Below are 13,889 nucleotides of genomic sequence, written 5' to 3'. Positions count from 1 at the left end.
TTCTGAAATCAAGATATAAAAACGGTCAAGTTTTTTTTTTGCGCAGCATACATTTTGTACGACATTCGTAGTATAATACTGTTTAGTACTCGTACTTTGACAAAATCAAACAAAGTAATATTGACTTTTGACTGGAATTTCATGGAAACCTCACATCAAATACATTTATGCCTTGCTATTAAAAAAGTATATAAAAATGTTAGGGCAAACGGCAATATTACTTTGTTTCATTTTGTTAAAGTACGAGTACTAAACAGTATTATACTACGAATGTTGTATAAAATGTATGCTGCGCAAAAAAAAAAGTTTTTATATCTTGTTTTCAGAACTTGTTAAGGCTACAGATTCATTAGGAAGAATACTATTCATTGCCAGTGTGTATAAAGGTTCAGAAATTCCTTACGAAATATGAACTTAATACATCCAACTTACCTAACATTTAAGGTTTGTAAAAAACTATTTTTAAGGGGATATCATAACTTTTCAGGAAAATTCCATTTTTAAATGTTGGTCATATTAGAAAGTACTGTATAGAAACGAAATCTGTAAAAGATAGCTATGGTGATCTACAACAGTCCCACTAAATTTTTACTAAAATACAGTTTTAGGATTTTTATCTGAGATGCTCTTTTTTTTTTTTTTATTAAACTACTTTATCATTTCATTCTTAGCAATTTTTCTTTAAGCTTACTACATAAATTTAATTACTTCTTCCAACAAATTTTTTAGATAAAATACTCAGTAATTATAAACATCAAAAATCCTTAATTTGTCATTTATTCAACTACCTTTAATCATTATTTTTTTTATGTAATGATAAAATCCAAATATTCTAAATTACGGTTATTTAATACCTAAGGTTTTCTCACAGTAAAAAATTATTTATCACGAAAATACGTACGGAAATCGTAAAAGTGGTATCGAAGTTACTAAAAGAATTGTTTTTACTGAATCATTTCCTATTTGATTATTTACTATCCAAATCGCTAAATCAAATAAGGCTTAGGTTTACAGCTTGTTATTTAGGGCACTCTGGAAAATTATTAGAGTTTCCAATCTAATCGATCAGATTATGTTGATACTGTTATAGCTGTGTTACACGATTCATTTTAAATCACCAAAAAAAGGATACTAAAAAAATAATAAAATTTATTACGAATAATTAATTTATTTCAAATTTTCATTTAGATACTGAAATTAATGTGTTCGCATTTAAGGCACACGAAATTCAGGGTTAGGATAAATAGGGTGTTGAAGTATTCTTGATATTTACATTTTTATTCGTTTTCAAACCATCCCACGGTAGGTATCCTACCTTAACAACACCTGGTCATGTCAGTCATTGCTTGAACGGCTGGGTACATTTTACATACTTACAAGTGCGCACATATACATTTGACCTCGATTTGCCTCATCTACTTATCTCATTATTTGTATTATTGATCATTTAGGGGATGATTTTACTATGAGAGAGTCATATCCACCACTTCCCTCTTCTGAGGCATCGTTGCATCTTCCTATAAACGGCATATCTGCATGCCACGGTGAAATGCTATGTATCAGTAGCCTATTTATATGATATCCTAGTGATTAGTTCATATAAAAAACACCACCTATAGTTACCCGTGAAGAAGTGACGGAACGGAGTCTCGAACCCGAGCTCTCCAGGAAGGGAAGCAAGTGCTCTACCACCTTAGCCACTGAGAACTCTCAACACTGCATGCTATCATCTACTGTGAATTTGTGAAATTAGGAAGTACCTGTAGCTAATATTACACTGTTGGCAGCTCTGCTTGATTTTAAGAACACGCCTATTCCAACTATACACAGGAAAAATTTGGCTTGCAGCTAACTTAACGATAAGACCATTTTTCGGACACGCCTGAAAAAAATCTTGTTTTGACCATTTCGAGATACACATGTCTCGTTTTCGTTGTTCTAACGACTTTTTGACCTATATTTTTTGGTAAAGCTGTGGACTAGGATTAAAGAGACTTAATTAAACCAAAATACATCAGGCATACTGGCAAAAATACTTATTTTTCAGTATTTGAAAATTCGAGTATGACAATCTGAAGTAAACAGTAGCGCGGTCGGTGAGGCTTCGTCTGCTTTCTCAAACTTACCTTGTCACGCTCCCACGCGACTTGATTAAATTTGTAACTTTTTATTAAACATGTTTTATTAATTTTTATACTTTTGTTAAAACTTCGTAAATCTAATTACTGCGTGCCTAAATAATGATTAAGAAATTTGTAAGAATACTTTGACTTGTTTTTTATTTAAAAAGTTATACATCTAGACATGTTATTTTAAAAAAGTTATTGCTATTTATCTTTTGGCAGTGAATAAAAAAATTCAACTATTTCTTTCACTTGTCTTTTACTACCTCAAAACTGGAAAAAACTTGAAGTTTTTTGGATGGTAAATTTTTAAAATTAATTTTTCAATACACATAGACTCATTAATTGCTATTGTCTTTATTCAATGCTTAATAATAGTCTTGATAATCTTGGAATCGAAAAACAAAATTGTATACGATTTATGTAACTGGGAAATATTGAACTTCAGATTTATTCAAGAGTCCGCAGTAATTAGGTCACAAAAAGTATTTAGGTACTTCACCCTATGAATACACAAAACATTGAAGATCATAAGTTGACTGAAAGAAGAGTTATTACTAAATGTTCTCCAGAGACTTAAATATTATCAATGGAAAATCACGTATTTTGACACTTATTAATATTGTAGCCGTAGTACAAGCCGTTTATTCAGAAATAACCAAAAACTGTTCGAAACTACTTCTAGAAATTACAGGTTTTCCAAAAAAAATTTCAACTATCTAGTTTTTAAATAATAGTCATGAACAAAATACTGTGCGTTTTATTTTAAAAATTATTTAAGGCATAATAAGTGGATCTTACAATGTTTTTTTATCAAGTATTTATAACTTATATCTCAGATATAAATTTTAAACATGTATCAACATTAACCATCAATTTCTAAGAACTGAAGCTAACAGAAAAATAGCAAATGTAAGTTTTCCTGATCTATTGCACTCCTTAAATCTTAATTCATACTTGAATTGTTACTATCAAAGTAGTTGTTATTACTAGAAAACTTATTTATCAATTGATGCACTCGAAATAGCAGAAAAGAACAAAAGTACCCCATACTTTAATTAAAAGTAAAATATACAGGAAAAAAGTCGCCATTACGCCCATTACATCGTCACACGCATCGATAAACCAACACCGCTTAGCTCTGCAGTCGATACTCATTCCAAAACAATTACCACGTTACCGAGTTTTATACACGTCCCTCGTGAATAAATTAACAAAATGACATCACCTCTACTCTTTCATGGAAAAAAAGCAGAATACGCAGGGTCGGTGGTTCGCATGAATAATTTACAGCTAAGAATTAGTTAACAGGTAATTAGTGAATTAAGAGTGGAAATTCGTGTTTTTTTTTTTTTTTTTACTTCTTGTGCATCTGTTCAAGACACGGTTATTCGCTCATTTGGTATGTTTCATTGCATATTATGCAAAATGCACATTTGGTAATACACATGCATACCTATGGTTGCACGTAAGATTAATATTAGGAACTTTATGATGAATATAAAGTACTAGTCAAATAGTTAACTCAACTTATAATTATATAAAAGAATTATGCAATTATGTCCCAAAAGGTTCACTGCAGTTTTTCTTTTCTGATTAAACCTATGATGAAAAATAATATTCTATTATAACTAATTTAAAATATGGACATGGGTTTTTATATAGAAAGCTATATTTTGATGTACTTGTTTGCAATAAAAAAATATTGCAATTTTTAATATGAGGTGATGAACTTCGAAAATTTGCTGCTTTTTATGATAGTTTGTACTCCAAACTTGATCATCAAAGCCTTTCCAGATTTTGTCCGTCAACCCCATTTCAAATTTTTTATGGTGATATATCTCGATCTCATAAATCACTTTCCAGGGTTATTTAATGCTATTCACATTGTAAACTTCTTTAATGAATCCATGACAAATTCATACAATCACTTGACTAAAATTCTTTAAATAATTGGAAACCTTGCTGGATACCTTGATGACTTGGTGATACTATCTAAAAATGACAACAAGCACATCAGGGCTATGCTATTTCATACGTTCAACTATTATTTAGTTAATAAAAATGATCTATTGTTGGTAAAAATTATAAAATAGTCAAGTCACTTACTCCAGATTTTGTCATCCTAATAGTATTATCAAGTCATGAAACTTATGTACATGCAAATTAATGCACATATAATACGTACTTTTGACTCAAAAAAAGCATTTTACACTTTTGATGTGTAATAAACGTTGACATGTTATATCATTACAACTTTTTTCCAACATTGTACAGTTTTTAAAGACAAGAGATGTAGTATGAAAAAATAAATCAAAAAAACAAGAAACCAAAAAACAATTTAAAGCAGACCGTATTTCTAACAACAGACAAAGCCGACGCGTGTACCTACGAAGCTCGTGAAGAAAACGTCTTAATCCCGTACAACGCCGACCTCAGAGCATCATAAAGAACACTACCCCCTCAAACAACATCCCCCCCTCTGTTATCCTCGAAAGACAAAAGTAGCAGCAAGTAGCCTGTTGCTGTACACCATGTCCGCGCACTAACTGCAAATCTGCATACGTACGTGTAAATGCATCGTACGTATACACACACCCAAGAAAGCAAGTGCACATCGGGACAAGTGAGCGTATATAATCTATACTTGTATACAATAGTCCTTTCTCGTTTTATATGGGGGTATGTATGTGTACCCTGTGCTACATTTTAGCGTTGCAGAGTGCAAGTCGAGACCTTAGAAAGTGGAAGCGCAATTTAGAAAGCACCCACGCTCCGAAAGATCTCCGCAGGGGTCATACGTCGGGCATACGTGTGTTTCCCCCTTCACTTTGCAGACAAAGGCTTGCACGGGGATAAAGAGGACTCTCGTCCGCCTCGTAGGCTGGTATTTTCGGGTAGGGAAGCTCCCACGATCTCGATTATTCAGGGAACGTGACGCCCCCTTGGGAGATGCAGTATGTGTGACTTTGTTACTGGTACACTTTAAATTTGTTATTTATTTTTTAAATCCTTATTTGTGGAAACAGTGACTTGGTCTTATATCGTTATGCCCTTATGAGTCACTTGGTTTTAGCAGCCACGTTGTTAGAATTCAACTGATTTGAACGCCGATCGATATTAATGAATACTGGGTCGAGATTTTTTTATTTCACACGGGTTTTAACTGTATAGTGCATCACCCCTTTAAAAAGACTGATAACGATTCATCAACATAAATCCACTTTAAACTTGGCTTTTTACTTTTCGATCAAAAATATATTTAATATTTTTGTCACACTTCCCTAAAGAGATGAAGGAAGCGCTAAGATTTTTTTTATGAGTAATTGCAAAGGTATTTGGAAAAATTTGTTTATTTGTAAAAACAAAAATGATGCAAATCACAGTCTTTAAAAATAGAACAATAGGTAGAGACTGTAGTATGGCACAACACTAAATTTTGATATTTTTGTGACAAAAAAAAAAAAAAAAAATTCTAGGCTCCAGGTCATTAAACTTAAAAGCCTTAATTTCAGAACGGCCGATGTCGAGTTCGCCACTAACACAAAGATAACATCTTATAGGGGGTCGATTTCGCTCCTGGGCCATTAAGACGTACGGTCGAGCTCGCTCCTGCTAATAGTGTTATAATGTACTTAAAAAAAAAGATATTTGTATTAATTGTACTTATACGAGGCGTGTCTAAGATGTAAAGTAACTGTTTGAGTTTCGCGGGCTACTTACTGCCAATTTTTTAATTTTTCGTTATATTGTGTTTGTTAATAAGAAGCCGAAAAAGTTAGAAGTGTTTGGTATACTTGGTGATTTTCTTCCATCGGGAAAATGGAGCAAAGAGTTTGCATTAAATTTCGTGTAAAAAACTGAATCAAGTGCTCTAAGATTCTTGAAATGTTGACAGTGCATTGTTATGTTTGGATCAGTCAACTTTGAGTTTACATAATATTTTATGCAAGAATATTCAGAGCTGGAAGTTTACACTAGGGAGTAGCAAAAGTTTCATAAGACTCGACTTAAAGAGCTTCCGGCAAAAATTAAAAAATGTCAAGTAACTCTAAAAAAAATAACGTTTTTCTTAAGAACACCGTACATGTGTATGAATTTTTTCAAGACTTTTTCTCAACGTATTTTTGAGAAAAAAGCCATTTGATTTCTAAATTTAACATAAGCTCTTATACATGGATCACTAATACAATTTTGGTAATTTTCAAAGATTTTTTGTGTGATTGTTTTTTCATTCGTTTATTCTTTTTTGTAAAATATATTTTTTTCAACAATTTATTCTTAACTAGAAGAAATTTTTTTTTATTAAGTTTAAACGTATTTAAATAGTAGGTTAAATACGACCTTTTTACTGACCCCCGTAAGAGTCAATGTTGAATTGTGAAATTAAATGATTTTTTCTCCCAAAAATACTTCTAAAAAAATTTTGGAAAAATTTTAACGCACATATCACGTTCTTATGTAGAACGTAATTTTTTTTCAAAGATGTATAAAATTTTGTATTTTTTACCGAAACCTCCTCAACCACTATACAGAAAAAGGAAATTTTTTTATTGAGCCAAAACAAAAAATATCCAATGGAAGTTTTTAATTCACCGCATTGTTCAAGAGACCATCCCTTTTCATTTCTCCCAACGAAATAACGAGGTCAAAAAAGTTTTAATTAAAAAATTTGCAGAAAAAAAAAAAAAAACGCTGGATGACAGAGGCCGGAGCTTTAATAAATAGAGGCGACGAAACGCTCGACAGATTAAAGGGAGCGCCAAGGCCGCCACAAGCTGCGATTGTGATTTATCGGCGATATTTCTTCAATATCCGGGAGCGCTGGATTTTTACGCTCAGTGACGGTCTCCAGTAGTTTCACTGGCACGTGTTGTATGGACGTTGAGGCATGGACAATTTTGTATCTGCTGAGATGTCGAATTTTTGTTTTTGACAGCTACAGGATTTTTGAAATGTTTGTATATGATGTACTGACAAGCGTTTTGTAGTCGATACTCAGAGGAGTAGATAAAATGATTTATATATTTTCATGTACACATAAAATAATCGATCCTCAAAAAAAATTTTCTACAGTGCAACACTTTTTTGGTTTGACACATGTATTCGTATTTCGGAAAGCTACGATTTTAATGGTTATTAAAATTATACATATTTTCAATGAAAACATGAATGTTTTTTTACAAAAGTTAGAAAGCGTGCACTGTTGTTTCTTACAAGACGATACAAATTTTTCTACAATTGTTAAAATTTTAAATAAATTATCACACTCTGATATTCAGCTTGGTGATTTATAAACGATCTTAATGAAAAATTAGCAAAAGAAATTTTTTCGATTCTTCATTCAGTTTCGCCGAAAAATCCATCGAAAATATGCAACTTTCAAGGAATCTCAATCCTATTCTTTTTTTATGAAAATTGAAAATATATTTATAGACTGTAACTATTCACCAAAATCTCTGAATTACTTACAAGAATCATCCTTTCATGATAAAAAAAAAGTTTCCTGCAACAATAATTATACTCGAGCAATTACGAAAAAACTTTTATTTTTTCATTCATCCACAGTTGAAAAACAGAAGCTCACCCTCGCTGCAGATAGATCAGCCACAAATTTTCCCTACTAATTACCTGCAGCTTATCTAAACCAACCAATTAAAATAGTACTTAACCCAATTAAAGTATTGGTCGTACGAAAGATCCTCCACAGCCAAAACTTTTTTTGCTCGATCAATTAAAAATAATCTGATCTCTCCCATGGTTTTTGTTTCAAATAAAAGAGCAAAGAAAAAATTGTTCAAAAACATCCACAGATGTACAAATGAGAGATATATAAAGCAGTGCAAACATATATATATATATATATATATATATATATATATATACATTCTACACACGAGCCAGATACGTCGAGGGATTTGCAAGCGAAAGTACCGCGAAGCTCTATCATCTCTGTTCCTTTGAGTACAGTCGGAGAAGCCGAAATTGACGCGGGAATTCGTGGTGCGCCCGATATCTAGCTCGCCATGCAGCGTGGGAAATCCCTACCGTAAGCTCCCGACGCACGTGTGCACGCTCTCACCGGAGGGTATACATACGAGTCGCGGCAGTGGTATTTCCGTGTCGCTGACCGTATAAAAAATTGGTTTTTTTCCTTCTCGAGCTGACGATGATTCACTGTTTGCTTTAATTACAGGGAAAAATGTCACGTTTAATAATCATGTTTTCTGTACAGTCATACACGTACTTGAAGGAACACTCGGTGATGATGCTTTTATTTGTTGTCTCGAAATGTGTAGCACAACTGTCCCACTGCGTCATTGTGGTTAATCATTTCAATGCAAGTAAAGATTTTTTTATTTTCATGCAACGATGTGATCAATTACATTAAACGACTAGAAAAACAGTTATTTTTGATTCTTAAAGTTATAAACAATTTTCACAAATGTCATTTCTCCTATTTCACGAATGAAAATAGTTTGATTATTATATTAGGTAGCTCCCTTGCGAAAACCTGAGAAACAAAATACGTTTAAATTGGTTGATTAAAATCTACTAAATCCAATGGTAACTCTGTTAGTTTATACTCCAAATCGAACCAAATCTCGATAAATTTCAGCTTAAAATTGAACCGTTTAACACGATCTCATATGGAAGAGCATTAAAAAATCAGTTGTACAAGCATTTTTCACCTCAAAATCAAAAACCTGAGCAGACATTTCATGATGTACTTGTAGAAAAAATTCCGTTTATTTTAATTCTGTTTTATAAAATGCTGGAAATTGGTAATTTTTAAAAGATATTTGACAAGAAAGACGTGAAAATCAGTTTCATGGTCATGAGACAGACGGTATAGCAGAATACCGACACTGCTGTACATGTGTATGTTTATATATATATATACATACACAAGAGTCAAATTCTTCTACTTGACTAGAGTAGTAGACTAGGGAGCTACCTTAATCCGAGAATGTTTTCGGTAAATCAATCCACATAATTAAAACAGAACAATTTATAAATATTAGTTTAAAAAAAATCAAATGATTGTGTATAATGGTCGCTACCAAATCAAAATTTATGTTCATTAAAATTACATGGATCTTTTGGGTGAGAATCAAAGGGAATGAGTTGTACAGCTGAGTGATAAGGAATTTATTTCTAAATGGCAATCTCCAATATTGCAAAACTCTGGGATAAACGTAGCGTAATGTTAAGTAAGAAGACTAAATTTGTACGCGTTATTAATTATGATCATTGAACAGCGATAGAAGCAAAAACTCGAACCAGAAATTAACGGTCCTGGATTATCACTTCCTCTACACACGATTCGTCATTCCAATTTAATGCATAATGCATAAGACAAAATCCCCGAAGCGCGGCATGGTTCGGTAAAATGTTAATTCCGAATCGTAAATTACAGCAGTAGCTACTCGACTTCTCCGTAATTTTTTTCACCCACAGTCATCTTTTTATCCCTGGAAGCTTCGAATTCGCCCGAGGTCCCATTGATTTCCGCCCCGTCTCGAGAAAGTACACGCACACCCTGGATGCAGCCACTGCGGGCGTCCTGTACGTAATCTAATATGGAGCGCGTGAAAGTCAACGACAAGTGTGCGAGAGCACCGCGAGGGTTTTGGCGGACGTTTTCTTTTTCCTTTCGCGGCTGCGGCCTTTGTTCGTTTGCTCGTCGTCTCTTAGGCAATGGCCCTTTTTTGCTGGAAATAATGTCCTTTATTTCGAGGTCGAAACAAGAGAGAAAGGCGGTACGTTTCTTTTGGTCTTCGGTGTTGAGAGCGAAAATTCATTTTACTCGCTCGCGTCGCGTTGTTTCTCGTAGAAATTACTCGAGTGACAAAGTTCGTTTTAATTAAGGGGAAAGAACTTACAGCTAACGATTAATGCAACGATAAATTTTGTTTTAAACTTCGGACGTTTCTTAATCACGGTGGTGTACCGTTGTTACACCTGTTGTCGAGATTTATCGTTCGGAAAATACTGAAATTATCGTGTCTAGCTGGTCGTATGCTGTGCGTCTTGTATCCGTACGAGGAATTAGAAAGGACTGTATCTGCAATGTAATACTTTATCATGTGACCGTTCAGCTGTACTTGAACTTATTTCCTTTTTTATTTTTCAGTCATATCAAGCTTATCTCAAAGTTAAAATATTTGTCTTTTTTTTTTTTTTTACCAGAACCAACTGTCTTGTTATTTTAATCTACATAACTGCAGACGCAATTTTGTTGAAACTTTGCACGTGTATCGAAGAATTTATCATAAAAATCAAGTTTTCAAAACATTCTCACCATTACGTCAAGCAAAATAAGTATTTTTCTTCAACTTTTTTGATCTAACTTTTGAGCCCATATGAAAGACGACGAAAAAGAGAAACTTCATGAATTTTTTCCGCGAAATCTGTAGATGCGATTGTGTCCAAATTTGGTGACTACATCTATGCAATGTTTTTTTGCAACATATATTTTTTTTGGAACATTTTCATCGTTAAGTGAATTTGAATTGCACCTCAACTCCCGTAACTTCACTTTGAAATAGTAGTTGAATTACCTCTAATTTTGTTGACATTGATTTTCTTAGATAATCGCAAATCTCGTTGGAATTAAAGTGATGTGACGCAGCTACACATCATCTTACACGTATAATGTTTCGTTCAAAATTATTGTCATCGTGACATAAATATTAGATTTGATTGGTATTGGTACTAATATTTGATTTCTCGAACTTTTTTCAGCTTTCGCCACATCGGAGAGACCTTTTTTGCTTTCAAATTTTTTTGCCCTAACCACACGGTGTACGAGTTTAACGGGAAGATATTTTCCAATAAACCATCTAACTCGCTGTACCGACCTTTTTATAACCAACAGTTACTTCACCCGATGAGCTGGCCAGGTGTAGGCTTTCTTTAGAAAAGGAAGCCTCTTGAGATCCAGATATCACCAGAAAAATCGACTAACTCGTTTTAAAAATCGGATAAGTGGTGTTTCGGAATCCTGGGTACTCATCCCATCGAAAAAGCTCGAGAAAAGTATCTCGATAATATTCGACAGGATTCTGTAGGCACTACTATGGGCACTTAGTACCAGAGCTTAGTACTTGGGAAAGGGGCAAGGAGAATGGTGAGAGGCCTCCGATTACAGGAGGGGGGTAGGGATAAATTAGGCGATTTTTGCTGCGAGTAGGTCACCCATCCCCATCACGAGGAGCATTGTGCGGTGAAAAATCACAGAGGTACCTACTTGCCCGAAAAGTCGCACTGGCTAGGAATCGAATCACGGTCTTCCGCGTGCCTATCCACGACCTAGCCGACCGAGCCACCACGCGCTCAAATTTGAGGTTGTCAAATTTTTATTTACATTAATTTCCTGCATTGATTATGCTACAAAATTTGTCAATATCGAATAAAGTACTAAGAGCGTATCTATTACATAAAGCAATTAATGAAAACTTACCTTTCGACGCTGCTATATTTGGTAAGACAACGGCGCAAACGAGTCCAACGAGGCATTTCGACCAGAATATCTGAAATTAAAAAAGAAAAAAAAAAGGTTATTCACAATACGCTGCAACTGTATACATAAAATCAAGTAAGACAATCTAAAAAAAGCATCATGTATAATTTTGAGCCAAATTGGTCATCTCACTCATCCCTTTTTATAAGGCCTCATAAGACCATGACTCAGCGGCTGAACCTCCAAAACTGCATTGTTATAGCTACCGCGATTTTTGATCCGACATTTTTTGAATGCCGAAATAAAAAAAAGAACTTCTAGCCAAAAAACGCAAAAAAAATCGTGAACACCATAGCTTTTTTTCCGTAAAAAATAAGAGAAAAGTGACAGACATACTTAATTTACATGTAATGTGTAGACACATGCAAGATAGCAATAAAAGCATAATTACTCGAAAACTCTCTTTTCCTCTCTCTCTCTCTCTCTCTCTCTCTCTATCTCTGTCTCTTGCTCGTGAACACATTTAAATGCCATATGTAATATAATGATCCATGTCATATGGTATGTGCGAGTGAGAGAGAGGTTTCATGTAATTATGCCGTTGATGCTTTTCTCCGTGTGTCTACACATATGTACGAATAAAGCGCATATCACGTGGCTTTTATTTTTGAGGGTATACTTATTATGCTACGGAGCGTGTATTCGACAACTTTTTTTTTATTCATACACTTAATATGTCACGTGAAAAATCGTGGTAACAACACAATGCGCTGAGTTATGGTCTTGTTAGAGTATGTGAAACGGATGAGTGAGATAGAGCGAATAAACTATCTTGACTTGATAAAAATTTTGTAGTTTAAGGATTTTATATATTTTGGTACATATATTTAAAACAGATGGATGTCACGTAATCAATGCGCAACAACGACTTTTCTAGAATTTGTTTCAAAAGTAACGATGTTTAAAAACTAGTTAAAGGATGTGCAGTTCAGTGTTAGTTGGAATCACGGTATCAATAACATGAGAATTAATTCGAATAAAAAGAAACGTATGTAAGTGATAATTCAACATCCAATAAAACAGGTGCAGAAGCTGAAACTGACACTGATTTTTATAACATCTGCTAATTTGATCCGTAAGAATAATTAATTTTTTTTCTTGTAACTGTAAAGTACGGGACCGCTACGTAAAAATTATTTCTCGTTTATGTTAAACAATATCTTAATTGCTTTATAAAAATTACATTCATTCCGTTAAGGTAACATACATTTTCTGAATTTAGAGACAACTATACTTCAATTTGAAAAAATTAACTTATAAACTGACAATTTTCATATTGATTTAAAGAAATTTACACGAAAATTTAATGAAACGAAAAAGTGACATGGAAAATAATTCATGTTTGTCCAATAAAGTGCTAACTGTAAATTTAATTATTGCTATTTAAAGAAGCTGATTTGGGAAAATAGTACAACTGTTCTCAGAAAAAACTACAGCAAGTATAAGCTTCAAAGGCTATAAACTTTCTTTCGAAAAGTTTTGAAGAGTTGTTCGAAATTCTCAGTAATATTGGACATTTTGAGAGAATTTATTACAGTCTCTTTACTCTAATACTGCAAAAATTATAGACACTTGAGATATTTCATGTACACTTAGCTAGCTCAAACTAAAGACCTGCACGTTTTTTTTCTCTGAATTCAGTGATAATATTTAAAGAAGTTGTCAAATTTTGATTAATATTATCTTGATAAGACTGATAAATGATGTGATTGAATTTTTTTTGTCGACTGGCTAAATTAATTGATGTTGGTGTTATTTTTAGATCAGATATTCGGTGTATTTAATTACTTCTGATTATTCAAAAATCACATTATCTTTGACTCGTTGATCGTTTGACTCGTCATGGGACATTAATTAAAATATCGAGTAGTGTTAAACAATTTTCAAGTTGATTAAAAATAATTTTCATCATTCCGATAGTTAAAATGGTGATGTAGAGATAAACGGCCAATACACGAAAGCTAGGGATTGCGACTCTGGAAGTCATTAACAATGACAACAAAAATCTTTCACAGTCTATTAGAAACTGCAAAAATCTCGCAAATACTCCAGACTTTTTATCAAGACTTCTAGAGTTTGTATAGTTTGAAATCATTAAAAAAGACTACAAATGATTGCAAAAAGCTATTTAAAGACTGAAAAAATCCCAAAAATACTTTGGACTTTTTTATAGAGACTTCAAGAGTACGCTTTATCTTAAAATTATTAAAAAGATTGCAAATCACTGCAAAAGTCACCCA

At 33.3% G+C, this 13,889-nt stretch overlaps 1 protein-coding gene across 1 annotated transcript in view; it reads right to left on the bottom strand.

The window, feature by feature from the left end:
- The window catches only part of Cad99C (cadherin 99C), a 376,725-nt gene that overhangs the window by 62,872 nt on the left and 299,964 nt on the right, over positions 1 to 13,889 (bottom strand). The window contains exon 4 of the mRNA XM_089597377.1: positions 11,590 to 11,659. Coding sequence (XP_089453503.1) covers positions 11,590 to 11,659 — 70 coding nt within the window. The remainder of the gene's footprint in view (positions 1 to 11,589; positions 11,660 to 13,889) is intronic.

Source organism: Copidosoma floridanum, unplaced genomic scaffold (genome assembly GCF_036245765.1).
Source record: "Copidosoma floridanum isolate Cflo_tuat_1 unplaced genomic scaffold, Cflo_Japanese_pri ptg000004l, whole genome shotgun sequence".
Classification (NCBI taxonomy): domain Eukaryota; kingdom Metazoa; phylum Arthropoda; class Insecta; order Hymenoptera; family Encyrtidae; genus Copidosoma; species Copidosoma floridanum.
This window is presented reverse-complemented; position numbering and strand designations above follow the sequence as displayed.